Here is a 27,873-nt window from a genome sequence, read left to right as displayed (position 1 = left end):
GGAGGTTTTCGTGTGCTCTCTGGGGCTGGGGCTTCAGCAGAGCGTCCTATGAGACTCAGCTGCTGCCACAGGAAGGAATCGGAAAACACCCTCTGCCTCTGACTGAAGTCACATAACTTCACATACTTGTGGGGGGCCAGCAAGTGAAACTATATCATGTGATCATTTGAAATGCTAGCTGCATGGAGATACACAAAAGCTTGAATTCTGCACATGAAAGGGAGTTCAGCGTTAGAGTGGAAGGGTTGGTAGTATATACACTCAGGGGCCTGGAGGTTAAAGAGAACCTCTGGTGGATAGCTGTAGCCTCTCTCATGATCTTACTACCCTAGTCATTTAATGGTTCCCTTCTGGCTTGGTGTCTTGGTCTGTTCGGGCTGCTATAACGAAACACCACAGACCGGGTGGCTTATAAAGAGCACATTTATTTCTTACAGTTCTGGAGACTGGGAAGTCCAAGATCAAGGTGTCAATAGACTCGGTGTCTGGAAACGGCCTGCTTCCTGGTTCACAGATGGCCATCTTCTCACTGCGTCCTCACATGGCAGAGAAGCCCAGCCAGGGAGCTCTCTGGGGTCTGCTTGATAAGGGCAATAATCCTGTTCACGAGGGCTCCACCCTCATGACTTAATCACCTCCAAAAGGCCCCACCTCCAAATACCATCACATTGGGGATTAGGTTTCAACGTGTCAATTCTGAGGGGACACAAATATTCAGACCATAACACTTGGTATGGTGGGGTTGGAAAGCTAGAGGCTGACTTAACTTTCCTCTATGGCTAAAACATTACTAGAATGCAAAAGACATAGCAATACTAGAAATGCTAACAGCTGCATTTAAAGAGTAGTTTGTGTCAGGCATTTTGGTAAACACCACAAATACATAGTTCTATTCCAGTTTTACAGGAGATGATACTGACTTTCTCAAGGTCCTCATGTAGCTGATGGTGGAACAGAGACACATACTCAGGCAGGTCTGTGTACTCTTAGCCAGTAGGCTACCCTGTCGAATTACAGAATTCTCTCCTCTTTAAGATTTTAGGCCCTGCTCCTCTCTGGTTATCAAGTGAAACAATATGGGATGATTATATGGAACATTAGAAGCTTGCAGGTTCATAAATCAATTTTCCCTAATAAAGGGAGTATCTTTTGCCAACTGAGTTTCAACTTGTTCTTTCAATTGTCAATACACTCAGGTGGTAGGCATGATTTCTGCAGAGCTGAACAGGGAGCTTAGCGATGGCAGCCCGCTGTACCTGTGAACCAGCTGTACTGGGAAGACTGTCTTCGCTGTGTTACGTTTGCTTATAAACTACCCATGGAACAAACCCAAGAGAAACCTCTCTTCTGTCTCTACCCAAAGGGCTGGCAGTCCCTCTTCCTTTCTGAGCACTCCTAGAAGAGTCATCTTAGTGTGGAGAGTGTTTCCTTAATACAGCTGCCCTCCAGTACTCTGCCCCTCACTGGATTGGAGGAAGGTTCTGGGGCAGGACATCTCTTAGATTCCAGATGGGCTTTCACCAGGCTGGCTGCACCATCCTTTGCTGCTCCCTGATACTCCCAGGCCAGGCCTGCCTGCTTTTCGCTCCATCTAACTCTTGATTTCACTGGAACCTCAAGGAAGGAGATGGGGACAATAGTAGAGGCTGAGGCCAGGCTGAGGGAGCTTCGAGGGAAACAGAGATTAACTAGCCATTGGCATGTGCCAATCAAAAACCAAGTCTACAACAGAAAAATCATCCTGGGAAGAGACAGCAAAAGAACGCTTCTGAGGAATGCTTTAGAAAAAGTAAGATCCGGTACTTCATTCTACAACTCCTAATTTACATGCACTTATTGCTGTCGAAGGCCCAGGTGAAGAGGTTAAGTGGCAAATCTTTTTCCTGATCAACACGAGCAATTATTTTTCCCTTTCATATTCATTTTTAAAACTATTGTAAATGCATTTCCACTTTCAACTGCTCTACTAACTGAACATAGCACATTTCTCATTCTTTCATTTAAGAATGGGGAGTGTCAATGAAACTGAATTAAACTATCATCTTTTGGGGGGGGTCAACCTATTTATAATTTGTATACACTAAATATAAAGTGCATTTCAGGCTAAAGGCATTGAGCTTCATCGGGCAAAAAATGATAAAATATCAGCTAATTCATTTCAAAACAAATACAATATAGAAAGAACAGTGATAAACTTTAATTAAAGTCAAGAATATAAAGATTCTGGCTCAATTTTTCTTTCATTTCCCCGTATCACTTATTTTCCTACTGTCTTTGCTGAATTTTAACAGGCATATTATAATATACTTGTTCTGGGACAGCCTCTATGATTACAGATAAAAAATACACATCCATAAGTCCTTAAACACCATTTAAAAAACCAAAGTGTCAATGCCAAATTTTTGATTTTAATGAAAATTCTGAACATTAAATGACACTGCTGCATTTACAATGCTGATTTTTAAAAGCTATCTGAAAATAAAATACAGTAAAATTATTGCTTCCAAAGTTATGTTGACATAATGTATACAAGGCAGAATTGAAACAATAGCAAACTGCATGAAAGCAGTTACATAACCAATCTTTATACCTCCTTTTGGCATTTTATACACCTCTACAAAGCTATCATGTTATAGTCCTTATCCTGAAAGGGATGTCCTGCCGTCTAGATACTTAAATTCTATCCATGTTAAGATATCTCCTGAGGGTATTAGTGTGTTTACCCATAGGAATGACTTTAATTTTGCATGTTAAGCAGTACAATACACACTTGACAAACCTCAGTGTGAAGTTCTACAGGCATATATTACTTTGCCAGATAATACAAAAGAAATTCACAATGCAAAACCAAGAGCATTTATTCTCATTATTTTAAAAAAACGCTTATTTCACAATCCCTGGAACTGTAAAATAGCCATTCTTTTAATTTACAGAATTGAGGGAAGTATTTTAAATGTCAAAACACACATGCTGAATGTGATTTAGCGTATCAGCACCAAAAATCTGAAAAGTTTACAAAAATTGTTTAGATGTGTAAGGTGCATTTATTCATGAATTACATTCAGTTTGAGGGAAGAAACAGTACCCCCAAACTCACTGATATTTAAGAAATAGCTGAATAACTTCCACCTTGGTTTACAGCAAAATAAAAAATACTGCTTTTAGTTTTTCTTATATGTCATCTAAAATTTAGATCCAAAATTGAACTGCTGCCTTTTACTGGGAATAGAAGTTTGATTGTTACATTTTTTATGTTCCAGTTTAAGATACTTCACACACAATAGATAGTTAATGCCCTAAAAATATTTTAAAAACTTGAGTCATTTTGTGAACATCTGAAGGTAAGAAAAGGTAGATCTCTTATATTTTTATGTAGAATTGGGTATAAAGTCATTGTGTGTCAAAATTATTTTTTTAAACAGTATCAGTCCCAATCAGTAATCAGGACCTTTCTAAATATGTCGTTAACTTTTCGGGCAAAAATTACTCTTAACGAAGTTAGATGAAAGTAAATACAGAATTTCTTGGTTTACAATCCAAAATTATTGTGACATTAAAACATGCCTCTTTCAAAACCACTTGGTCATTGCTGATGACACTTAAATAAGGAAAACTTAGGCCAGTATTGCTCTAACTATACTGACATGCTGTCCTGAATGACCTACCAAGGCTGGGGAAGGGACTTGGCCTGGTTCCTCAGCTCTGCGGAGTTGCCCGCCCCCGCCCCCCACCCACCCCGCCGTCTTACTCTATAGCTTATGCAAAATCAACTCATGCACACTATTAACTCAAAATCCAGCAAGCTACAGCCCTGATGCACCTACATTCATATATTTCCTCTTTACTGTGTACATTAAACGAAGAATTCTGTTGTGCTTTTCACATATTTGATACAAGTTTTCATATTTTATTTCTAGGTTTCTTGGGATGGAAAGAGAAAGACTAAGAAAAGAAATACAACAGGGGAGTCAGACTGTAAAGTAACGTTACACACACAACTAGCCCAATATCTTTTTAATTTAAAAGATACTATCATCAAAAGGCCATATATATATATAAAAGAAAACAAAGTCTCCTCCCTAAAACCCATATTATTCCATGATAGATTTTTCACAGCGACTAGTATATATATCAATACATTTTTCAAATCTGTTCAGTTATCCATTGTGTAATGCTTTTAGAATTAAAAGATGCCATTATCATCGCAGTCTGAACATTGTACCATTAGGGAGATGTGCTTAGAAATGGTTCAGTGATTTGCTCTTTATGATGACTATTTACAAAGATGTCTATTTACGTTAGCAATAAATAATCCTGACATCAAAAGAGATAATGGTCATGCACACACCGAGATGGCTGCATGCTCTTAAAATATTTACATGTAGGTTTTCGGTTAGGGCTTTCCCATTAGCAAGTGAAAGTATGGTCCCTTCAATTTTCTCCACATCAGTCTTGCTTCTGGGGGATGCATCCTTCCATTTCTACCACTTCAGGCCATCCTTCATATTTGTTTGTGTCCTTATTGTTCTTTATGTGCTGTTGGAACACAATCATAGTATACAGTTTTTAAAACTTTAGCGAACTGCATATCTGCAATAGCATACTTATGCGTACTCACTTCAGTAACACTTCTATCAACACGTAAATTATTGTTCAATGTATTAAATGAGCAACACTTGGCATCTGGCATGTAGTAGCAGACCTTCAAAGAACAGCTGAAAGAACAAAACACTGCAGATGGTCTTTAAAGGATCATTTGTTGGTCAAAAGTAGGTTTACATTCTACCAAGTTCTAAAGTATTTCTAAACTTAATTGATTACAGCAACAAAAGTTCAATTAAAGTCTTTAATAACCAACTTCCTAAAAGGCTTAAGATAAAACTAATCATATGCCAACGCACTGTCATGTAGGAAAAAAATTTTCATGCAGAATTGACTATTTTTAAGTTTAAAATCAAAATAGTGCCACGGTTATTTCAAATACTTGATTACCAAGAACCTATGAAAAACACATGAACATATTTAATGTCTGCTTTATCTAAGTCTCAAATAACTGGGATAGGAATAGGCACTGCATGGTTTCACACAATTGCTTTTGTCCATTAATTAGGAAAGCCTAAGACACTAACCTGTTCAAAAGGGCTTTTTGTCTTAATGCCTTTTCCACCACAGAAGACCCAGTTGTCTCTAAAACCAAGATGAGTAATAGATGTACTCCCCAATTCAGCAATGAGCTGCCGGGCCTCATCATTGAGTCTTAAAGAGGGAGGAAAAGAATAATTCAATAAATGTAGTGCCCTGTATGTTATTTAAGTAATACTGATACAGTTAGGATACTTAACATACAACCATGAAATAAATGAGAGAGAATGCTGGCTTAGATAAGAGAACATAAAAAAAATTTTTTATCAGAGTAACATTCCTACTATTTGAGGTTTTTTTTTTTAATGAATTTTTTTTTTTTTTTTTTTTTGGCTGCATGGGGTCCTCGTTGCTGTGCACGGGCTTTCTCTACTTGCGGCGAGCAGGGGCTACTCTTCGTTGTGGTGCGTGGGCTTCTCATTGCGGTGGCTTCTCTTACTGTGGAGCCTGGGCCCAAGAGCATGCGGGCTTCAGTAGTTGTGGCTCGCAGGGTCTAGAGTGCAGGCTCAGTAGTTGTGGTGCACGGACTTAGTTGCTCCGAGGCATGTGGGAGCTTCCTGGACCAGGGATCGAACCTGAGTCCCCTACATTGGCAGGTGGATTCTTAACCATTGTGCCACCAGGGAAGTCCTATTTGAATTCTTTAGTGATGAAAGCCATGAAATCTAGAAATTAATTTCAAGTTCATGCTATTTAGAAGTACCTTTTAGGTGTCTTTATTTCACAACAATTCATTTTCATTTACATCCATCAAATAAATAAGAGAAACTGTAGTCAGCAGGTGCCTATTCAGGTTAATCCAAGATCTTAAGCAACCAACATCTTTGTAAAATTAAAAATCACTTTGAATCTCCACTAAACCCTTTGTAAATTACAGTTGAATAGAATAAAGGTAAATGTTGATAGAAATTTGGATGTTTCTAACACCAGATGTTTTATTTAAAAGAAAATGAATTTTGAGAATAGGGATATAAATTCTACTTCAGAGACAACTGCCAAGTGGTTATTTAATAAAAATGAAAATATTAGCCACATAGCAGCTAAGAAAGGGCAGTGACAAAAGGCAACTGCTAGGGAAACAGCTAACTGAAAGATGCCTTTAAGGAATTTTGTGTAGATTCTTATCCTAATGTTCAGTGATTCTCCATCTCTCCTCTGTCTCAAAAGGGAGAAGAAATTCAGAAGATACGTGCTGGTTGTAGAGCCAAAAAAAAAAAAAATCACGAAAAGATAACTAAGGGACACCTGTGCAGGTATCTGGCCGGTAAGTCCTCTATATCACCCAAAAGATGGCATTTATAGGTCAATTAGAGAGGTTTGTTCTTCTAAAATCTGAGGCAAGTTTTATATTTGCAAATAAGTGGAGGATCATTGGCTGCAAAGTAGCAGGAGGGCCAGTGAGGAAGGCGCCTGTTTATCCTGCAGCCTTCTTTGAAGCGCCCCATGCTAATATCACCTGGCTCCTTTAATGTATAAATGAAAGAAACATGAGGCGCAACAGTTCTAATGTAACTTACTTGAAGATAAACGGGATACTTTATGTTAAAAAAAGCTTCATAAAACAGGAAAGAGCTACAATGTTATTAGCCTTCCACAATTATACAAACCACATCCATGGGGCATGGAGCTGTTTTAACCATAGCTTGGGCACTGCTGTCCTCCTGGGGGAAGTTCACTAGAATCAGTGAGAAAATCAGGGGCAGCCCTGGAATATTTAGCCTTTCAGACTCATCTATATAAAGCCATGTCTTTATAATCAAGGGAAATAAAAATAAATGAAATGGCTGTGCAAAAGGACCAGTGAAGTCTCAGCCTCTGAAGATTTTGAGACCTTCACAGAGAACCACGTGTACCCACGTCTGGCTTTCTCCCCAAAGTCTGTCTGTAGCTGTGTTTCCTGTACCCATCCTTAGAAGAATTAGCTATCACTTCCATTCGTCTGCTCACTTGATAAGCAACTTGTATGTTAGAGGGACATTCCCAGAAAGTATTGTCTGAACCCTGTTTTCTTGTTTCTAAATCGTGTTAGGATGTCATGGATCTGCAGACCGTCATATTCTACTCCTTAGTTTATCCAAATGTTTTATTTCTGGCTCCTTAATTAGAACATTTTACTTGCATCATCAGTACTAGTAGTGAGTTTTGCTGCTTTATCGAGAACAAATGGTGTTGAAGTACAGAGGTCAGGCTTACTGGGCAGCGTAATGACAACCTCCTGGAGGAAAGCCTCAGGGCTTGATTCAGTTACATCTCAGAAAAATCACAAATTGCACCTCACAGGCTTCGGGTTGCTCATGAATGTTAGGTTCACAAATGCCAAGAGATTGCTTCATACACAAAAACTGCTTGCAAGGTAGGTGGTTATCCAAACGCAGGCCTGGCCCCCAGCCGGAAGTACATAAATTTTTTTCTTATCTAAAAATTTTTACATCAATTAAATATATTGAAGGGCCGTCATTTTTCCTTCTGTACTTCTAAATTTCAGAAGTGGTCATTTTGATCTGTATGAATACACTAAGCCAATTTAGCCAAAGATCTAGAAGCAACTTGAAACAGCTTTGCATTTTGATCCCGTTAATCTTTCCTTATTTTTCGATTAATAAAGGGTTAATAAAACAGGCCTTAGAAAGCCCTAACAGCAAGACTGGTCCTTGGCTGGCATCTGGAAACTTGGATTTGGGGAGGCTCCCCCCATTCACAGAACTGATCAGAATGGTTCACTGTGTCTAAACTGTACAAACAATACAGTTTATGCTGAACACCTGTTTTCTGTCTGGGAGTCTGGAATTTTGGGATATGTAAGGCGGAGGGTGCCTCCATGACCAGCTCCCAGTAAAAACCCTGGGCCATGAGTCTCTAATAACCTTCCCTAGTGGACAGCATTTCATAGTCTTGTCACAATTTGTTGCTGGAGGAATTAAGCATGTCCTGTGTCACTCCACTCGGGAGAGGAACTCGAGCCTGGCTTCCTCCAGACTTTGCTCTCTGCTAGCTCCCCTTTGCTGATTCTGCTTTGTATCCTTTTGCTGTAGCAAATCATAGCAGTGAGTGAGCAAGTCTGTATGCTGGGTCCTGTGACTCCTCCCAGTGAATCATCAAAGCTGGGGGTGGTCTTGGGCAGCCCTGCCGCATGTCCCTATGTATATCTAACTATAGATTTAGAACAAGACAACTTTCTCAATAATTTCTAAAGTTTTCTAATCTGCCTATGTAGAATCTGGGGGATTTTTATTATTCCTTTTTGATATCTTTTATGTAAGTAAAAGATGATTTCATGTTTTAAAAAGAAGTTTAAAACCATGCAACACAGCCCATATTTTGAGCATTTGATACAGTAGGTATCAAAATGCCCCATTTCTTTAAAAGGCAGTGTAGTGTAACTAATATATTTATACATAGCATTAATTTTGGAGATACAGCTGACCCTTGAACAACATGGGTTTGAACTCCCTGAGTCCACTTACATTGTGTGATGGGTTCAAACTGAGAAAAGAAAGTGTGCAAAAATACAAGGCACATCATGTTACTAATGACAAAACTTTTAATACTACTACCAGGAAGACCTGAGTGCTCAAAATGAGATGTGACCCATACAACTACTGAAGGCCACAGAGAGAACTTTTGCTACCAAGTACAAATAATGAAGGGACCCACTGTTTCACAAGAATGATGTAATATCAAGATCAAAGCACAACTGTCTTTTCCAGGGAGGCAAACACTCTTCGGTCAACATAAAAAGGGAAAAGTAGTTCAGGAATGTCCATATTAAGTGCTTTAAAATAAATTTAAGCATCCAGGCCCACACATGTCACACACTTAAATTCTTAAGGAACTTATTAATAAAGTCTTCAAGGTCGTGTCGGTTATTTTAGAAGCATCATGGAAAATGAAGATGCTAAGACATTAAAAGTTAGTTAAATATTCCAGTTTTCAAAAAAGACAAGGAAAATTTTAAAAACAATGGTCCAATCAAACTAATTCTAACTCCTTGCAAAATTCTAGAATGGAGTAGAAATTTTAGAGTGGATCTCCTGTGAGTATTACACAAAGAAGAAGAAAAGAAAGAGAGGGAGGGCTTCCCTGGTGGCGCAGTGGTTAAGAATCCACCTGCCAATGCAGGGGACATGGGTTCGAGCTCTGGTCCGGGAAGATCCCACATGCTGTGGAGCAACTAAGCCTGTGCGCCACAACTACTGAGCTTGCGCTCTAGAGCCCACGAGCCACAGCTACTGAGCCCGTGAGCCACAACTACTGAAGCCCGCGCGCCTAGAGCCTGTGCTCCACAACAAGAGAAGCCACCGCAATGAGAAGGCTGTGCACCGCAACGAAGAGTAGCCCCTGCTCGCTGCAACTAGAGAAAGCCCGTGCACAGCAACAAAGACCCAACGCGGCCAAAAATTTAATTAAAAAAAAAAAGAGAGAGGGAGTAGCTGGAAGGAGGCAGGGATAAATAAAGCCAAGTTAACATCATCTCATATATTTCAGATTTAGAAGAGGTTTTGGGGCAGTAGATCAGGGTATTATAATTAGCATCGTTCATGAATTTCAAGTGAGTATCTGATGGTCTCAGAAAATAAAATAATTAAACAGCAACTGAATGGTATGCCTATTAGGATACAGTGGAAACTGTCTGAAAAGTAGTTCTGCAGTTGATGACTAGATGAATCCCTTGGAGGTGGCCTCCAGCTGGTGGCACACTGCCTGTGGTAAACATGTTTGCCAATGACTTAGATTTAGACACCTGAATGACTCTGGAGAGAGTATGAAGCCTGGGCCATGGAAACCTCATAGGACAAATGTCAGAATCGAGACCAAGTGGGCCAATAACAGCAAAATTAAATTTAACAAGGATATATGAATATAAAGTCCTTCATTCACATTAAACAAAAGCAAGTTCTGAAATGGGGAGGAAGACCTGACTTGGCAGTGGTTTAAAAAAAAAAAAAAAATCTGAGATCAAATGAGAAGATCTGAGAATTTAAGTTGACCAAAAATGTGATGTGACTGCCAAAAGCAAACGAATGCAACACTAGTCTCCATGAATATTAAACGTAATTTCTCAAACACGGTGAGCTAGCATCTCCATTGTACCCTGTACTGGCCAGACCACATCTGGGAACACTATGTCCAACTTGGGGCACCATTTTAAGAGAGACAATAATCACCTAGAGAATGCCCAAGAAATCCAACCAGGAGGGTAAAATGACCTGGAAACGTAACATGATAAAAGGTTAAAAGAGCCATTACAGCTTTAAAGTGTGTTCACGGAACACACTTCGGGAAATGCCATTAAAAAATGCTACTGAAGAATATTATTGTCAGAGAAAACTATATAGTTGTTAAAAACAGAACATAAATGAGTATAACAAACTTCATGTACAACGTGATTCTAATTTCACAACAATGTATCACAATAAATACAAGAAAGAAGAAAGCAAAATAAAAAAATGTTAATGGTGTTCATCTGAAAGTTGGATTACTTTGCTCTATATTATAAATGTTTTCATTGAAAATGTATTTCTTATATTATTATAAATTATAACTCTGAAAAGTTGCATAAATTTTTAAGTTTACGTACTTGGTTGCTCCATCATCATATGTTCCCATTAAGACTATTGTTCCATCTTGTATGGCCTTCAGAAACTCAATAAATGGGGCCACATCTGAAAAAAAAGAAAGGGTTGAGGGTTGGTTTTTTTGGTTTTTTTTTAAATGACTGAGTAAACATCATGATAATCTCTTAAAAGTTAGTAATATAAAAATGAAGTTCTTGTAAATCAATAATTTCTAACGTAGAGTAACCAAAAGAAAGACAAATCTTATGAACAGGTTAAAAATTAAGTTTCCCATCAACTTAAAATTTCCCAATCCTGATTCATCCTGCACGTTTTTTATACTGATATTCCAGGGGCTAAATGAAAAAACCATAGCAAAGTCATATTAAAGCATGACTTATGATTTAAAGTAAGAAATTTAGGGGAGCAGGAGAAAGGCTCATGGACTCCCTGAGTACATGGCAAATTGTTTGCACAGGTACTTTTCTAAAAATGAAGACAGAGAACTTTTATTTAATGCACAAAAGGATCTGTAATTTAAAAAAATTATATAAATATGTATACATTCGACCCTTGAACAACAGGGGTTTGAACTCAGGAGTCCACTTATACGCAGACTGTTTTTCAATAAGTACTACAGTACCACATAACCCACACTTGGTTGAATCCGCGGATGCATAACTGCAGATATGGAGGTCAAATTATGGAACTTGAGCATGTGCAGATTATGGGTTATCCGTGGAGGGTCCTGGAACCAGTCCCCTGCAGATACAAGGGACAACTGTATACACACATACACTGATTTAAAGAAACTCCTGGGCATATCTACTTACTATAAACTAGGGGAAGGAATGTAGGTTAGTTATCACTAAAAGCCAAACTAATTAAGGTAAACATTGCAGTCTCTACCTGCTTCATCTAGCATATCAAGATTCAGAAGGGCTTAAACACCACTTCAGTGACAATAAACTGATGATGCCAAAGAGGCTGATCAGGTACTGCAAATCATTCTACATCTTGAACTCCTTACAACGTCAGGTTTCCTTACAGCCCCCAAGTCTAATACTACTTCAAAACTGGGTTCCTTCAAATCTACTCAGTTTCTTTCCACAGCAAAGATTCCAAAGATTTTCTCTACTGAATTCTATCTTAAAATAATAGCATTTTTAATTCAGAAAAAATGTAACAGAGCAGCTAACAAATCACTTCGATTTAAATCCAAAAATGGCAGTAATTTACAACTTCTTCTTAATTTGAGGAGTATTTTTAGCAGTAGTTAATCCACCTGAGATGAAATACCAGAGCTGGTCACATGAGTGATTTCGACAATAGTTTTATAAGAGTTATTCCATGCAATAAATTTTGGTAGAACCAATTACGCCTTTAGTATCTAAAATTGATGGTACATTTTAAGTTTACACAGTTTTGACAGCTATGCAAAGTTCTTCTGATCTCATTTAAAAAATAAATAATACATGCATTATCTCATTACAAGCTGAAGAAATATTAGAAAAGCTGAATGGTCTGAAAACAAGATAAATTTCAGGAAGCCTAACAACTGCTGCTTCCAGGGAATATACAAAGCGGATGAGAATGGGGAGGTGCAGGGGAGAGCCTCGACTTAGAAAAGAATCAGAAGCTAAATCAGTGCTGGCCTTCCTTCTCTCAGGCACATCCTTCTTCGAGGTGCCAGTTCCTTCCCTCTGCATGCTGGTGACTAACTTCCACCTGCTCCTTGAGGAACTTCCAACTTAGGAAGATCATCTGTGGATTGTTCTTAGTCCAGTAAACCAGAAAGGAAATTCCATTCCTTCTCTCAAATGTTCATCTACTTGAATAATAATCCTGGTTATAAACTTAGTTTTGAGACTGAAAAATCATATGAAAGGAAATCAATTCAGTCAGCTAAGAATGCTTACACTGGTTATGTCCTTCTTCAAGTTACTTATTCTTTTTTTTAGAAATTTCAGGCAGAAACCTAAAAAAGCCCGAAGCTTTGAATTAGTTGTCCTGCAAAAAGTAGGACTCAGATTTTTTTTAAATCTCAATTGTGATATTATTGCTCTTAATTACACATCACCAACAATTTTTATAAAAAGCAAAGTGTATGCAGTATGACTGATCACTTAAATACAGCTAGACATTCAGTGAAAAGAAAGAGTAATAAAATGAACTAACACAAAATTAGTACCATTATTTTCTCATTAATGGGCTACATTATATTGATGTGATTCAGTGCCAGCAACAGAACACTTATATGTTATTCATACTTACTTCCTCCCCACATGTCAAAATATCTGGTGTCTATTAGATCTCCTGTTTTTCCTGAAAGAGATTGAATTCATAGCAAATTATGCAACTGAAATATACTCTACACTATATAAGACAAATGATCTTATCCAATGACTGATGTGAATTCATTAGCAGAGAAAGAATTATTATGACAAATACTTAAAATTTGAACTGTATGCATCTGAAAATTTTTTCTAAAAGGGTATTTTTTGAATAGGACTTTCTCACTAATCTTATAAGCTGAAGAGTAGCAAACAGAAGTTCACTGTTGACTGTAGATCATTGGAAGTTAGATATTTTTCATCCGTATGTGTTACCATCTTCCCTTATTTTAAAATGACCCCAAAATACATAAACCTTTAAAAAAAAAACATGAATCATGCTATTTTCTATTGTCAAAGCCATCTTTCAAAAAATTTATATTTAATTCCCTTTGAAAAAAATTTTTTTGCTATCAATTAAATAGACAAATACGTATAGAACATTTTATAGCTAAGAAAATGAAGAAAGTAGAAACACAAAAATGTATCTCTTGTGAAAGAAGTAAACAATATTTTCCTACACTGTGAACTGGAGAAGGTGGCTGTAGTTTATAATCACCCTATACAGATTTACAAGGGTGACTGTCCCAGAAAGAGAAGACGAGTACGCAGCTGAGTCTCACTTCATGGGTTCATATTTTCAGATGTGATTTTGCAAGAACACTCGAGATGTTCAGGATTCAACGTGGACGATACTGAAAAATTACAATCGACTCCTACTCTTCACTCAGCCCCACACCCCATCCAGTAGTCCACCACGCTCTGTCATTCTATAAACCCTCATTCACGTCCATCTATATTATGTTAGGATTCCAAAATCTGCAGCAAGGATTCATCAATTTAATGTTAGATTGGTTGTATCCTGACAATCTCGTGGGAAGTTCTCTACTCACTGGACAGCAAGCTGGATGCTTCCAAGAAAGCACACTTATAAATACTGAGATGCAGAGTCTCGACCTACAGTTGGTGTTCTGGGAGGGTGTGGGGAGGGCTTTTAATGTCAAGCCTGGCTCTTTCTCACCTGATCTCTTGATATTAGAGTGCATTTTACTTTGGGACATATGAATATACACTGAGTACATTCATAAGCTAAAATAATTATTCTTACCATTTACCAAGGCAACATTGATCCCTCTTCCAACATTATTCTTAACACCACTCATTAAACTGAAGGGGGAAAGTCAAGACAAATTTAGAATTAGATACTGAGCATAAACATACATTAAAGAAATAAAGCCATCCATGACAAAAAAAAAAAAGTTGGGGATGTTATATATACGTACAATTGTTTAGTACTGCAGTGGAGACTGAAAGGTCTCTACCAAGTCAGAGAAGACAGTCTAACACTGAATAATTTTAAAGCACTGTTCTTAAATAAGATTTCATGAATAGAAATATATATTACAAAGTATTAGTGCTGAAATACTAGACTATTTCTTGCTGCTCTGTGTGTCAGGTTATGAAATACCATTTTAGAAAATCCTTCAAACATGTGGACATTATGCACATAGTCTGCACCATCCTCAAGGGAACAAACAAGGGTAACCTCTTTTCTACCTTCTACAATATCAATGTGACATGTAACAGAAGCGAGATGCTACTAAAATTTTTTATAATCTGAGAGCAAGAAGAATTTAACTTAATTGTGAACATTCTCTTAGTGATTACCAAGGCAAAATTTCTCAATACCCAGAAGAAGGAATATTGTATTCATATAATTACTGCATCTAACCATGAGACTTGTAATGTCATTCTGCGGTAATCAACCACTAGCAGCTCATAGACCATGACATAAAGATAATAAATACTGTGAAACAGAAGGCATGAATAAAACATTTGCTTGTTATCAGTTCAGTTTGTTGAATTAGAATTATTAAACTAAAATTGTAGGTACCTTTTATTCTAAAAATTCACAGTGATGTGCTGTTCAATGATTAACAATCATTGAGGTTGGGTTGAGGTTGGTGGAGAGGGGGGAGTTGCATATGTGTGAACACACACAACCGTATTCGTATATGATACCATCTATCTATCTATCTGTTCTTTATCCATCCATCAACAGACATTTAGATTGTTTCTATCTCTTACCTATTGTGGATAATTACATTCCCAACCAATGACGTAAGTTTATTATAAATTTTACTGACAGAAAGGATCTGTAGCACACATTTTACAACTAATAAAATATATACTTTATTATAAATTTCACTTAGCCATTGATTCTCACAGAATGTGTTAGGCGATTTTCATATAACTCATCTGTGCTTAACCTATGGTTGCAAGTGATGAATGAGTAAAATTCTAATACAAGAGTTGGATGCTATTTCATTTAAAGAGTAAGACAAAGTAAGAAAAAGCTGAAACAGTGAGCAATAAAGACATACGTTGGAACTTCCCTTGTCTGTTAATGATGTGTGTGATGTTTTTGTCGAATCATGTAATACGTTTTCAAATACGAGAAGACAATTTTCTCAAAAAAAAAAGAATAAAATGGCAGGCTTAAGTCCTAACATGTCAATAATTATAATAAATATAAAGAGTCCAAACATATCAAATGAAAAGAGCAACTGGCACAGTGGATTAAAATAAGACCCAACTACATGCTGTCTACAAGAAACAAGTAGAAACAACCCAGAAGTTCACAAACTAATGAATGGATAAAATGTGACGTATCTGTACAATCAAATATTATTCAGCCATAAAAAGGAATGAAGTACTGATACATGCTATAACATGGATGAACTTTGAAAACACTATTCTAAGTGAAGAAGCTGATCACACAAAAAATCTACATATTATATAATACTATCTATATAGAATTTCCAAAATAGGTAAATCTATAGAGACAGAAAGTAAACCTGGTGGTTACTTAGGGCTGGTCGGAGGGGAGGGGAGACGGAGTAGAATGGGATGGGAATGGAACAGGAGGGCAATAGCTAAGGACACAGCATTTCTTTCTGAGGTATGATAGTGTTCTAGAATTGACTGTGGTGATGGTTGCACACATCTCTGAATACACTAAAAACCACTGGCTGTATACTTTAAATGAATGTATTGTATGGTATATGAGCTGTATCTCAATAAAGCTATTTAAACAAAAGAAAGCAGGAGTGGCTATATTAACATCAATTAAAATACCAAGCAATCAAGATATAAAATATGTGAAGCAAACTCAGATAGAACTGACAGGAGAAACAGACAAATGTACAATTACAGTTGGACATGTCAATACCCCTCTCAACAGCTGATAGACAGAAAATTACAAAGGGTATAGAAGAACTCAACAGCAGCACTAACCAACATGGTCTAATTGACATTTAAAGAACATTCTACCCAACAACAGCATAATACACATTCTTTTCAAGTACCCATAGAGCATATACTATGATAGACCATATCGTGGGCCATAAAGTAAACCTCAACAAATTTAAAAGAACTGAACTCATACCAAATTGGTCTCTGACCACAATGAAATCAAAATCAAAGATAATAGGAAAATCACCAAACACTTGGAAACTAAGCAATATATGTCTAAATAATCTATGGGTCAAAGAAGTCTGAAGTGAAATTAAAAAACACATTGAAAACACAGCTTATTAAAATTTGTGAGGCATAGCTAAAAGAGTACTGAGATTGAGGAATTTATAGCACTAAGTGCTCACATTTAAAAAGAAAGTTTCAAATTAATAACCTAAGCTCTCATCTCACAAAACTAAAAAGAAACCTAAAGCAGAAGGGAAGAAATTAAAAAGAGCAGAAATCAAGGGAAGTGAAAAGAGAAAAAATCAATGAAACAAAAAGCTGGTTCTTTGAAAAGGTCAATAAAATTAACAAACCTTTAATAAGACTGACAGAGAAAAAAAAAGACACAAATCACCAATATCAAGAATGAATGGGGGACTTCCCTGGTGGCGCAGTGGTTAAGAATCCGCCTGCCAATGCAGGGAACACAGGTTCGATCCCTGGTCCAGGAAGATCCCACATGCCATGGAGCAACTAAGCCCGTGTGCCACAACTACTGAGGCCGCGCACCACAACTACTGAAGCCCATGCACCCTAGGGCCTGCACGCCGCAACTGAGAAGGCCGTGAACCGCAATGGAGTAGCCCCCACTTGCCGCAACTAGAGAGAGCCCGTGTGCAGCAACAAAGACCCAACGCAGCCAAAAATAAATTAAAAAAAAAGAATGAAATGGGATGTCCCTATAGACCCTGCACATAGCAAAAGGATAATAAAGGAATACTATGAACAACTCTACACATGTAAATTTGACAACCTAGATGAACTGGACCAATTCCTGAGCTAGTACAAACTAACACAACTCATCCATTGTGAAATAGGTCATTTAAATAGTCCTATAACTATGAAAAATATTGAATTTGTTTATAAACTCCCCCCACCCCCAAAATCTCCAAAGCCCAGAGAGTTTCAGTGGAGACATCTAACAAATGTTTTTAAAAAAAGAATTAACACCAACTCTACACAAACTCTTTCCAAAAACACAAGTGAAGGGTATACTTCTCAATTTATTCTACAAAGCCAGTATTACAATGATACCAAAACCTACAAGAAAACAACAAATAAGCCTCATTAAAATACAGGCAAAAATCCCTAACAATACATTAGTAAATGGAATTCAGCAGTATATTTTTAAAAAATTATCATAAGCCATGACTAAGTCAGGTTTAGTCTAAGGATGAAAGGTTAATTATTTGAACAGTTAATGTAATCCACTATATATTAACAGGCTTAAGAAAAATCACATGATCATCTCAATGCAGAAAATGCATCTGACAAAATTCAACACCCGTTCATGATAAAAAGTCTCAGAAAAGTAGTAATAGAGGGGAACTTCCTCACACTGATTTAAAAAAAAAAAAAAGAAAAGAAAGAAATCTACAAAAAAACTACTGCGTAACATCATACTCAGTGGTGAAAGGCTGAAGGCTTTTCCTCTAAAATGGGGAACAAGTCCAGGATGGCTGCTCTCACCACTATTACCCAACACAGTATTGCAAGTCCTAGCCGACTTCCAAGAAAAGGAAATGAAGGCATATAGATTGGAAAGGAAGAAAATAAAGCTGTCCCTATTTGCAGATGGCATGTTTGTCATCTGCATGTTTGGATAATCCCAAGGAAGCTACAAAAACAAGAACGAAAAAACCTCTTGGAAGTAATAGTTCAGCAACATTACAAGATACAAGATCAACATATAAAAATCAATTGGGTGTCAATATACTAACGAACACCAGGAAACTGAAATTAAAAACACAATGTCATCTATGATTGCTCAATAAAAGGGGGGATGCTTAGGTATAAACCTAATAAAGCATGTGTAGGACCTTATGCTGAAAACCACAAAATGGTGATGAAAGACATGAAAGAAGACATAAATAAATGAAACATGTCATACTCATGGACTGAAAGATTCAACATTGTAAAGATGGTCAATTCTCCATAAATTAACATGTAGGTTTAACAAAATTCCTAACAAGATCCCTGCAAGGTTTTCTGTAGATAGAGGCAAGATTATTCTAAAATGTCATATACAAAGGCAAAGAAACTAACGTAGCTAAAAACAATTTTGGAAAAAAAAAAAAAGAGTAAAGTTGGAGGCATCATTCTACCTTATTTCAAGACTTATTCCATAACTAGTATAATCAACAGCATGTGGTGTTGGTGGAGGAATAGATATACAGATCAATGGAACAAAGAGAGAACAAGAAGTGGACCAGTGGAACAAAGAAATGTACTAGTGGAAGTATGGCCAACTTATTTTTTACCAAAGGAGGAAAAGCAAGTCAATGGAGAAAGGACAGTCATTTCAACAAACTGTAATGAAGCAAGTGGATATCCACAGGCCAAAAAATTGACCCTTAATCTGAATCTCATACTTCATTCAAAACTTAATGTAGAATGGCTCACAGATTCATATGTAAAACATAAAGCTATAAAAATTTTAGAAGATAATGTAGAGAAAAATCTTTGAAAACTAGGGCTTGTTGAAAAGTTCTTAGGCATAACACCAATCCATAAACAAACAATAAAGCATAACCCATAAAAGAAAAACATTGATAAATTGGACTTTATTAAAATTAATAACTTTGGTTCTGCAAAAGACCCTGGTAAGTGGAATGAAAAGACAAGCTACAGACTGGAAGAAAACAGTTACAAACCACATATCTGACAACAGGATGCATATCTAGAATATATTAAAAGAACTCAAAACTCAGCCGTAAAAAACCAAACAATCCAATTAGAAAATGGACAAGAGACATGAATAGATATTTCACTGAAGAGAATATACAGGTGGGAAAAAAACACATTAAAAGATGTTCAACATCACTAGACATAAGGGACAGATAATTGAGATACCACTACACACCTATTAGAACTAAAATAAAAAATAGTGACAATACCAAATGCAGGTAAATATACAGAGAAACTGGATCTCTCATGCACTGCTGGTAGGAATGTAATATGGAGCAGTCACTCTGGACAATGTTTGGCAGTTTCTTACAAAATTAAACATTACACTTACCACACAACCCAGAGCTTCTGGGCATTCTATTACAGAGAAATAAAGATGCATTCGAAATTCAAAAATCTCTATATGACTGTTCATAGCAGCTTTATCAATAACAGCCCAAATTAGAAGCACTGAAATTGTCTGGTTGAGGACAAAAGGTAATGGATAAACTGTGGTATATCCATACCACAGAATATTAGTCAGCAATAAAATAGGAGCAAATTATTAATACAAACCAGTATTTCAAAAGCATTGTCCTGAGTGAAAAAAATCCAATCTCAAATGGTTACATATTGTATGACTCTGTTTATATAACATTCTGAAAACATCAAAATGATAGAAATGATAAAAAGATTAGTGGTTTCCAGGGGTCAGTGATGGTGGAGGTGACTATTAGAGGGTGTTATGAAAGAGATCTTCGTGGTGATGGAATAATTCTGTATCTTAATTGCTGTGCTGGTTACATGAGTCTACACATGATAAAATGACATAGAACTAAACACACACATTATACTAACTGATAATTTCCATTCTGATATTATACTATAATTATTGATACATAAGATACAACCACGTGGAAAAATGGGTAAAGAGCACATGAGACCTCTCTGTACTATCTTTGCAATGGCCTGATATTTCTGTAATTTTTTCAAAACTAAAAAGTTAAAAAAAAAAAAAACCTCTACTCCAAGATCCATTAAAAAAGGAAAAGCATAAGAATTTGATTTGTAAAAGCTTAGTAACATTTAACTATTTACCCATACTCGTCGCATATCTGTCTTCAAAATTTCACTCGTTCTCTAAAACTCAAATGTAGTTAATAAAACACAGGCCTTTTTTATGTGTATGCAGGACCAGTTGTGAAAGGTGGGCCATAAGAGAACCAAACAAGTCTGCTGCATAAGAGGGAAGTTTCAAAATGCATTTGTTCTGCTCCTTTCAGAAATGCGTTGTAGCCATCACTGATATGAAGAAGCCACAGCTATGATTAACCTGTTGGAGTAATAATTAAGTGTCACGGCGTCTTCTCCAAGAGAGATCATTTGGAATGTGTGGCTGCGTCTATCAGAGAGCAGAGAAATAAAGGCAACAAGGCAGCACTATGACATAGGCTTCCCACAAGAGGGCAGTAGCTTATCAAGTTTTAAAAACTAAATTCTATCAGGGGAAACCTACAGCCAGCAAAGGACAAACCACTAAAGATTTTAAATGTATAAAAGGTTAGTCCCTCTTACTAACACAAGTTGAAATATTTTCTTTTATCCTTAACGAATATGAAGGTCGCCCCACCACCGCTCCACACCTGCAGGCAAATAGCTAAAAAAAATGATTATACAATCTATAGATAGATTCTACAACTTTGAATAGAGTTTTGTTTCAAATACCTCCAACGTGCTCTAGCTATTATGATTCATTTAGATAAGGGTTTAACAAACTACAGCCCATGGGTCAAAACTAGCCAGCTGGCTGGTTGGCTGTTCTGTTTTACCACTCATGACCTTAAAATGGTTTTTACTTTTTAAAAATGTTTATATTTTAAATGATTATGTAAGTACCTACAAAGTATCCTTGATTTTACCTTTTGGACCTCACAGCCCAAAACACTATCTTGCCTCTCAGTGTGAAAAAAAAAAATCCCTCAAAATAGTCTGCCATATAATTTCTGTACCAAACATTAAGATTATAATAAAAGGTGAAGTATTATTCCTAATATCAACTTCATATAAACTGAAATCATACGAGTAAATGCCTGAAATAAAAGCTGTATCTTGAATATTAGTCAACTCTATGGGTTCTCTAATACAAAAGAAAAAGAGCTACAATTCCTGTATTGTGTGACACCGGATATTTATACCCAGGATTTTCTATTTCTAACTAATGAAAAGCTTGAAAACCATCTCATTCTCCATGATGTATCTTGACTGCGTCCACTTGTCCTTAAAACCATGACCACGACCCTATCTTACCATCTTTTATCTGTACTGCGGTTTCTAAATCTCAGTCTATGATGATATTATGGACTTGATAATTCGTGTGGAAGGGCTATCCTGTGCACCGTAGGAGGTTTAAGAGCATCCCTGGCCTCTATAAGCAGCACCTCCACAGCTCTGATGTCCCCAAATGTTTGCAGACCTCGACAAGTGTCCCCTGGGGAGAAAATCACCCCCACTGAGAAGCAATGATCTGGACTAGTAGTCTCCAAAATGAGTTTGCATATGCTCAGAGCATGTGTAGGAAAATATTAAAATTTCTACTTATGTATTTTTAGTATTCACTTACATATTTCAGTGGGTACACAGGCAGAAAAAGTCTCTTGCTAACTGTGTGTGGGGTGGGGGGAGTGGAATTGAAGAGCTATGGCAGCCATGGTAATCGCCCTCCAATTGCTCTCTTTACTTCTCCAATCATTTTACCCAGCAGTCAGATCATTTTCTTCAATGTAAATGAAGTGATGACATGCCAGAGTTTGAAAACCTTCAGCAACCTCTCAGCACACTCAGAAAAAGATCTCATCTCTTTCCCTGCATGGCCTGTAAATTCCACTCGCCTAGCCCTTACTTCTCTCCAGCTCTGTCCCATCTTAGGGCCTTCAAGCATGCTCTTCCTTCTGTCTAGAATGGTCTTCCCCCACTCTTCACCTGGCTGTCTTCCTTCTTATCCTTTAGTTCTCAGACTAAACATCACTGTCTTAGAGAAATTATTCCTTGACCCACTCAATCTAAAGTTGGACACCTCGACCTCACCTCACTTGCCCCAGTAAGTATTCTTCACACCTTGCTGCTCTGTGCAGCGTGTGCCACAATTTCTAATTATTTGCATTTACTTCTTAAATATCCATCTCCCTACTATACTGTATGTTCCATGAAAGCAGGGACTGTGCTCAGCAAATATTTGTTGAATAAGTGAATGGAATGAATGATGCTAAGAAAACTTAAGACTCTTTCTTTAACTTTTTTTGTTGGAAAAACTTTCTAGAAACATGCTACTTAATGTCTCAAATTACCCATTGGCTACAAATGAATATGCCATGTATCAATCTGCTTTTATTATTTTTTTTTCTTTTTTTTTTTTTTGGCCACGCAGCATGCAGGATCTTAGTTTCCCGACCAGAGATCAAATCTGCACCCCCTGCCAGTGGAAGCGCGGCATCCTAACCATTGGACCACCAGGGAATTCCCTGGAAAAACTTTCAATACAGAAATAGAATATACTGGAAAAGGTACTAGACTGTGAATTGTCCCTATTTCTCCACTAGGGATCCCTGGCCAATTATTCAGTCCTTCTTCAAGGACTAGATTTCAGGGCCTGAGGCAAAACTGTAAAATCCCATCAATTATTTAGCATCTCATGGGAATGGCAGAATGATTCCTGAAAAGAGGATGGATAGGTAGCCTGTCTCAATTTTACGGTTAAACGAACTGAAATACAAATTCTACATGACATGCCCACTATGCTAGAACCAAGTTCTCTGGCTCTGAGCCCGAACTTATTTTACCAGACTCCACTGCCTGCATACATATGCTTCTCTCTTCTTTTTGACCTGTTCTAATCTGTGAATAGAGAACCTGCTAGTCTTCATTAGAGTTTGATCTCTTCTTCTTTGCATTAAAACTTTCATACTTCAAGGGGGCAGAGGTGTCTAAAGACAATCTACCATGGGCTGGGCATTCTAAGAAAACTTCTGCTTATTATTCAGAATCAAATTTCCGGCCCCTTTAGCCAAACAAGGTGAAAAAGGTGAAAATGGTGAATGGGAACACTCTAAGGTAATGCGAAGGATGTTATTTAATGCAAAATCTACTAACTTCTAAAATCCAAGTGCTTTTTAATTCAATTCAGTAAAGCAAGACTATTATGAGACATCAGAGGACAATGGATTATCATCAGCATGAGGAAAAAGGAAATGAGTAGGGATCTTAAAGATCACCTAGCTCAAGCCTTTAATTTACAAGAAAAGTGTTATTTTAAGAGACTAAATAACCTATACATGGTTAACTGAAAAAGGGGTTAGGATAAAAATGTTAGCGCTTCTATATTAAAAAGAAAAGACACACAAAATGCTGGGAAAAACTGCCTCGTTTCCTTCTATCTGTAAAATTACCTCACTCTTTATTCTACATATTAATGGTACATATATTATTTTATGTGAAGCTTAAATAAGCTCACATATCTAATTTTTCAGGCAAGACCAGATTAAAAGCAACCAACTGAAAGTAAGGTTTGCAACTTCACAGGCAGGAACTTCACAATCAAGTTGGACACTGGGGTAGGAGGCTGAAAAAAACCTAAAAAGTATACTTTGTAGAGCACCTCAGTAAAGGAAACCATTCAGTTTAGTGGCAAGCAGTTCTGGGCCACAATGGACTAGAGGTTATTGCTGGGTTATTTCATACTTCAACAAGCAGCATTCAAACATTTAAGATGAAAGATGTTGGTTTGTAAGATAAAGTGTTCATTATCTAGGGCAGTGCTATCTATTTGACAAAAACGGTCCTATTTGGACTTCTTTGCAGCGATGGAAATGCCCTCTGTCTGTGCTGTTCAGCTGGGTAGGCACAAGCTGTCCGTGACTATTAGCACTTGAAATGTGGCTGGTGTGACTGAGGAACTGAACTTTTAATTAATTTAAATGAATTAAATTTTCCCCTATTACTTAAGAATCAAAATTAAACAGCCACCTTGTGTCTATGACTACCAGTTGGGATGTAGAGAATTTACTCAGAGGAAATCTCTCATCTTTACACGAAGCTGAATAAATGCTATGTTCTTATGTCACTCTTAATATGGAATATAAGAACTTTAAGGCTCCTTAAATGAGTGGGGAAAAACTGTATAATGGAAATGGAAATCACTTTTCTTTAGTAAAAGCATGCCCAATACATTTTCAAAGGATCCATTAAACTCAGGTTCAATTTGCTAAAATTTAATAGCACACGTTATACTTCCAAATTGATAAATACTTACACATTGTCTTCCAGGCAGATTTTGGGTCCTACCACATTAGCTGCTCCACTTGCCATTTTAAAAGCAAAATGCTTCTCAGGGCAAGCTTTTGAGATCCCACATTTATATCTGGGAGGTTTTGTAGCTTTGGAGAGAAAAAAAATTTATTTTAAGAAAACAATGTTAACAGACTCTGTATTTAGTTTGTTTCATATCTCAAATCACAAAGGGCATTATGCAAAACACCAAGATATACATATCTTAAACTACATGCTAGTTCTTTTTTTTTTCCCTGAGAGTTTCAAAGAACTTCAAAACAAAACAAAACGGAACCTCCTAGGAATCAAGCTAACAGTTAACATAAATGGAACAAGTAACATGATCTTCATGAGGGTAAATATATTTTATCTAATTATTTTTAAGCTTATTTAAAAAAACCAGGATGGGGGAGGTCTGGAATTGTTACTTTGCATTTCCAGTCCATATATGCAAAATAAATGGACAGTAAAAAGCCTGATGCATCACTGAATATCTGCTCACATACTAGTTCTAACTAGGAATTCTTTTTTTTTTTTAATATCTTTATTGGAGTATAATTGCTTTACAAATGGTGTGTTAGTTTCTGCTTTATAACAAAGTGAATCAGCTACACATATACATATATCCCCTAACTAGGAATTCTTTTACACACTTTCTGTACTTATAATACTGAAGCTAAAAAACACTAATGGAACAAAATATCCATTATAAATACATACCCAAAATATTGAGCTATCCAATCAAATAGCTTCCTTAAAACTTAATAATTTCTAAAATCAGTTTTGCTCACATTGAACTATATCCATTGTTTGAATATAGTTCTCATATGCCTAAGAGAAAAAGAATAAACCACCTGCAAAATATTGAGATGAAATACTTACAACGTGCAACTGCGTCCAATGCTGACCTTGCTAAGGAAAAAAAAGTTATCTTCGTTAGAAAGAATAAAGTTATTGGCAAGTATCACTTTTAAACATGTGTGGAGCTAACAGGCCTATAAAAATGTGTCTGAATTATTGCTTAGTATACAATACATAAAACATGAATATCACTTTAGAGAAAAAGTGAGAAAGTAACTTTAGGCTACATAATTCACTACAAACAATTATGTAGAGGAATTATGGAGGGTATTATTTTATTATTGATAGAGTACTTTGTTTTTACCTTTACATTTTATGTTTAGTTTTAGTTATTATAAATTTAAATCCCAATCAGAAAGTTACTCTACGAGCTTAACTTTTTTAAATTCATTTTTTATTTTTTCCAGCTTTCTCGAGATACAGTTGACACATAAAATTGTGTAAGTTTAGGTGCACAACACTTTGATATGATACATTTAAAAACTGCAAAATGATTACCACGATACCGGTACATATAGTGGTATAATACTACACCCCAATAATAGTAGCTAGCACCTCTATCCCATTACATACTTACACTTCCTTTCTGTGGTGAGAACATTTAAAGATCTACTCTTTTAGCAACATTCAAGTATATGACAGTATTATTAGCTTATAATCACCGTGTTGTACATTCAATCCCCAAACTTGTTAATCTTATCACTGGGAGTTTGTACCCTTTGAGCAATGTCTCCTCATTAACTCTGCCCCCTCCCAACACCTGGTAACCAGCATTCTTTTCTGTTTCTCTGAGTTTGTTCTTTTTAGATTCCATATATAAGTCATAACATACAGTATTTCAAACTTCCCTTTAAATGAGTTTAAATATATACTTGGTGACTATCAGGGTGTTTAAAGTTGTTGCTGCTGTATGGTGTACTGTACATATGCATATAAAGTCCTATCTATCTCAGAGGTTAGGCTAAGGGATTTGGGGAGTGGGAAGCACACAAGAGGGATAGTGGTGGTAGGAAGCTTTAATTTCCCTAAAATAGAAATGTATTAGGTACAATAATAATTTAAAAAAAGGTCATTACTAAGAGTTTTTATCATTTATCAGTTCAAGGAAGCCAGAATTTTCTGATCAAATCTTAACCCGAATGCAGTAGATGTCAACCTGGACATCTACACTTAGAGTTTTTTAAAAGCACAAACATCTGATCCCAGCCCAGGAGATTATAATTCACATCGTCAACAGTATTGTGGCTAGCCATTTCCTGATTTAGCTAATAAGCATGCAGTGTCATAAATGTTTGCCAGCTGTTTGACTATAAATAGTCACTTAGTTTTTAGTTCTGTACTATTTTAGATAACTGCGAATTTCCTATAAAACCAGTACTGAAACTGGAGAACAGAATGTTAAAGCTGAAAATAATATGTAAATGTTTAAAAACAGGAAAACGACTAAGTAAATGAAGGTCATTAACTCTACAGAACACTCAGAATATTATGCACCGTTGAAGTCATAAATGCAATGCAGTCACATGGGAAAAGTTTAATGCATGGAATAGAGCAAAAAACAAACTTTATCTGTGAGTACTAAATATATTCACGGATAAGGACAAAGACGTGAAGGAAACAAAAAATGATCACCCTAGTAAATTAGGGTGCTGGGGCTCATTCTTTCAATTTTCTTAATTATATCATTTTTCCTTAATTATGTCACAAAAGGGAAAAATAATTCGAGACCATTCAGTCCAATGCTCTCACTTTTGTAAATGAGAAAATGAAAGCCAGAGAGTGACTAGCAACCAGTGATTAGCAGCATGCAGACTATTAAGTCTTGAGACTTCCCTGGTTGCGCAGTGGTTAAGAATCTGCCTGCCAATGCAGAAGACACGGGTTCGAGCCCTGGTCTGGGAAGATCCCACATGCCGCGAGCAACTAAGCCCATGCGCCACAACTACTGAAGCCTGCATGTCTAGAGCCCATGCTCCGCAACAAGAGAAGCCACCACAATGAGAAGCCCGCGCACCGCAACGAAGAGTAGCCCCTGCTCTCCGCAACTAGAGAAAGCCCGCGTGTGCCCAGCAATGAAGACCCAATGCAGCCAAAAATAAATGAATAAATAAATTAATTTAAAAAAATAAGAAAGTCTCAATTTCACTTAGACCTAAACAAACATGTACCATCAGGCTCAGATGTTAAGATGCTTACGGAGGAATATTGTTCAAATCAGGAATGCTGGCATACCCAACTTATGATAGCCAGATATGGGGAAGACAGTGGGATCAAAACAGGGGTAATATAACAGCTCATTCACATATGTGGGGCACTCTATCAAGTACTTTTGCATGTATTGTTGATTTGCCCATCACCTCTGTTTTAAAGAGAAAGAAACTGAGAACAGATAGGTTTAGCAACTGGATTTGTTCTATGCATAATTAGTAATCGGCAGAGCCAGTTTTCAAAGCCATATCTCATTCTAGCAC

At 36.8% G+C, this 27,873-nt stretch overlaps 1 protein-coding gene across 3 annotated transcripts in view; it reads right to left on the bottom strand.

Moving 5' to 3' along the window:
- Positions 1 to 2,388: 2,388 nt before the first annotated feature.
- The window catches only part of FAM3C (FAM3 metabolism regulating signaling molecule C), a 47,864-nt gene continuing 22,379 nt past the window's right edge, over positions 2,389 to 27,873 (bottom strand). For 2 of the 3 annotated variants that reach the window (XM_022582387.3, XM_022582378.3), the window contains 7 exons: positions 25,424 to 25,453; positions 24,525 to 24,648; positions 14,139 to 14,197; positions 12,972 to 13,022; positions 10,721 to 10,805; positions 5,130 to 5,256; positions 2,389 to 4,536 (listed from right to left, as the gene is read on the bottom strand). In XM_022582387.3, coding sequence (XP_022438095.1) covers positions 4,447 to 4,536; positions 5,130 to 5,256; positions 10,721 to 10,805; positions 12,972 to 13,022; positions 14,139 to 14,197; positions 24,525 to 24,648; positions 25,424 to 25,453 — 566 coding nt within the window. In that variant the 3' untranslated portion in view covers positions 2,389 to 4,446. The remainder of the gene's footprint in view (positions 4,537 to 5,129; positions 5,257 to 10,720; positions 10,806 to 12,971; positions 13,023 to 14,138; positions 14,198 to 24,524; positions 24,649 to 25,423; positions 25,454 to 27,873) is intronic. The other variant, XM_089917462.1, reaches the window with a different exon arrangement.

Source organism: Delphinapterus leucas, chromosome 9 (assembly GCF_059928025.1).
Source record: "Delphinapterus leucas isolate spDelLeu-1000000601 "Yukka" chromosome 9, BTC_Dleu_Yukka2, whole genome shotgun sequence".
In the NCBI taxonomy this organism is placed as follows: Eukaryota; Metazoa; Chordata; class Mammalia; order Artiodactyla; family Monodontidae; genus Delphinapterus; species Delphinapterus leucas.
This window is presented reverse-complemented; position numbering and strand designations above follow the sequence as displayed.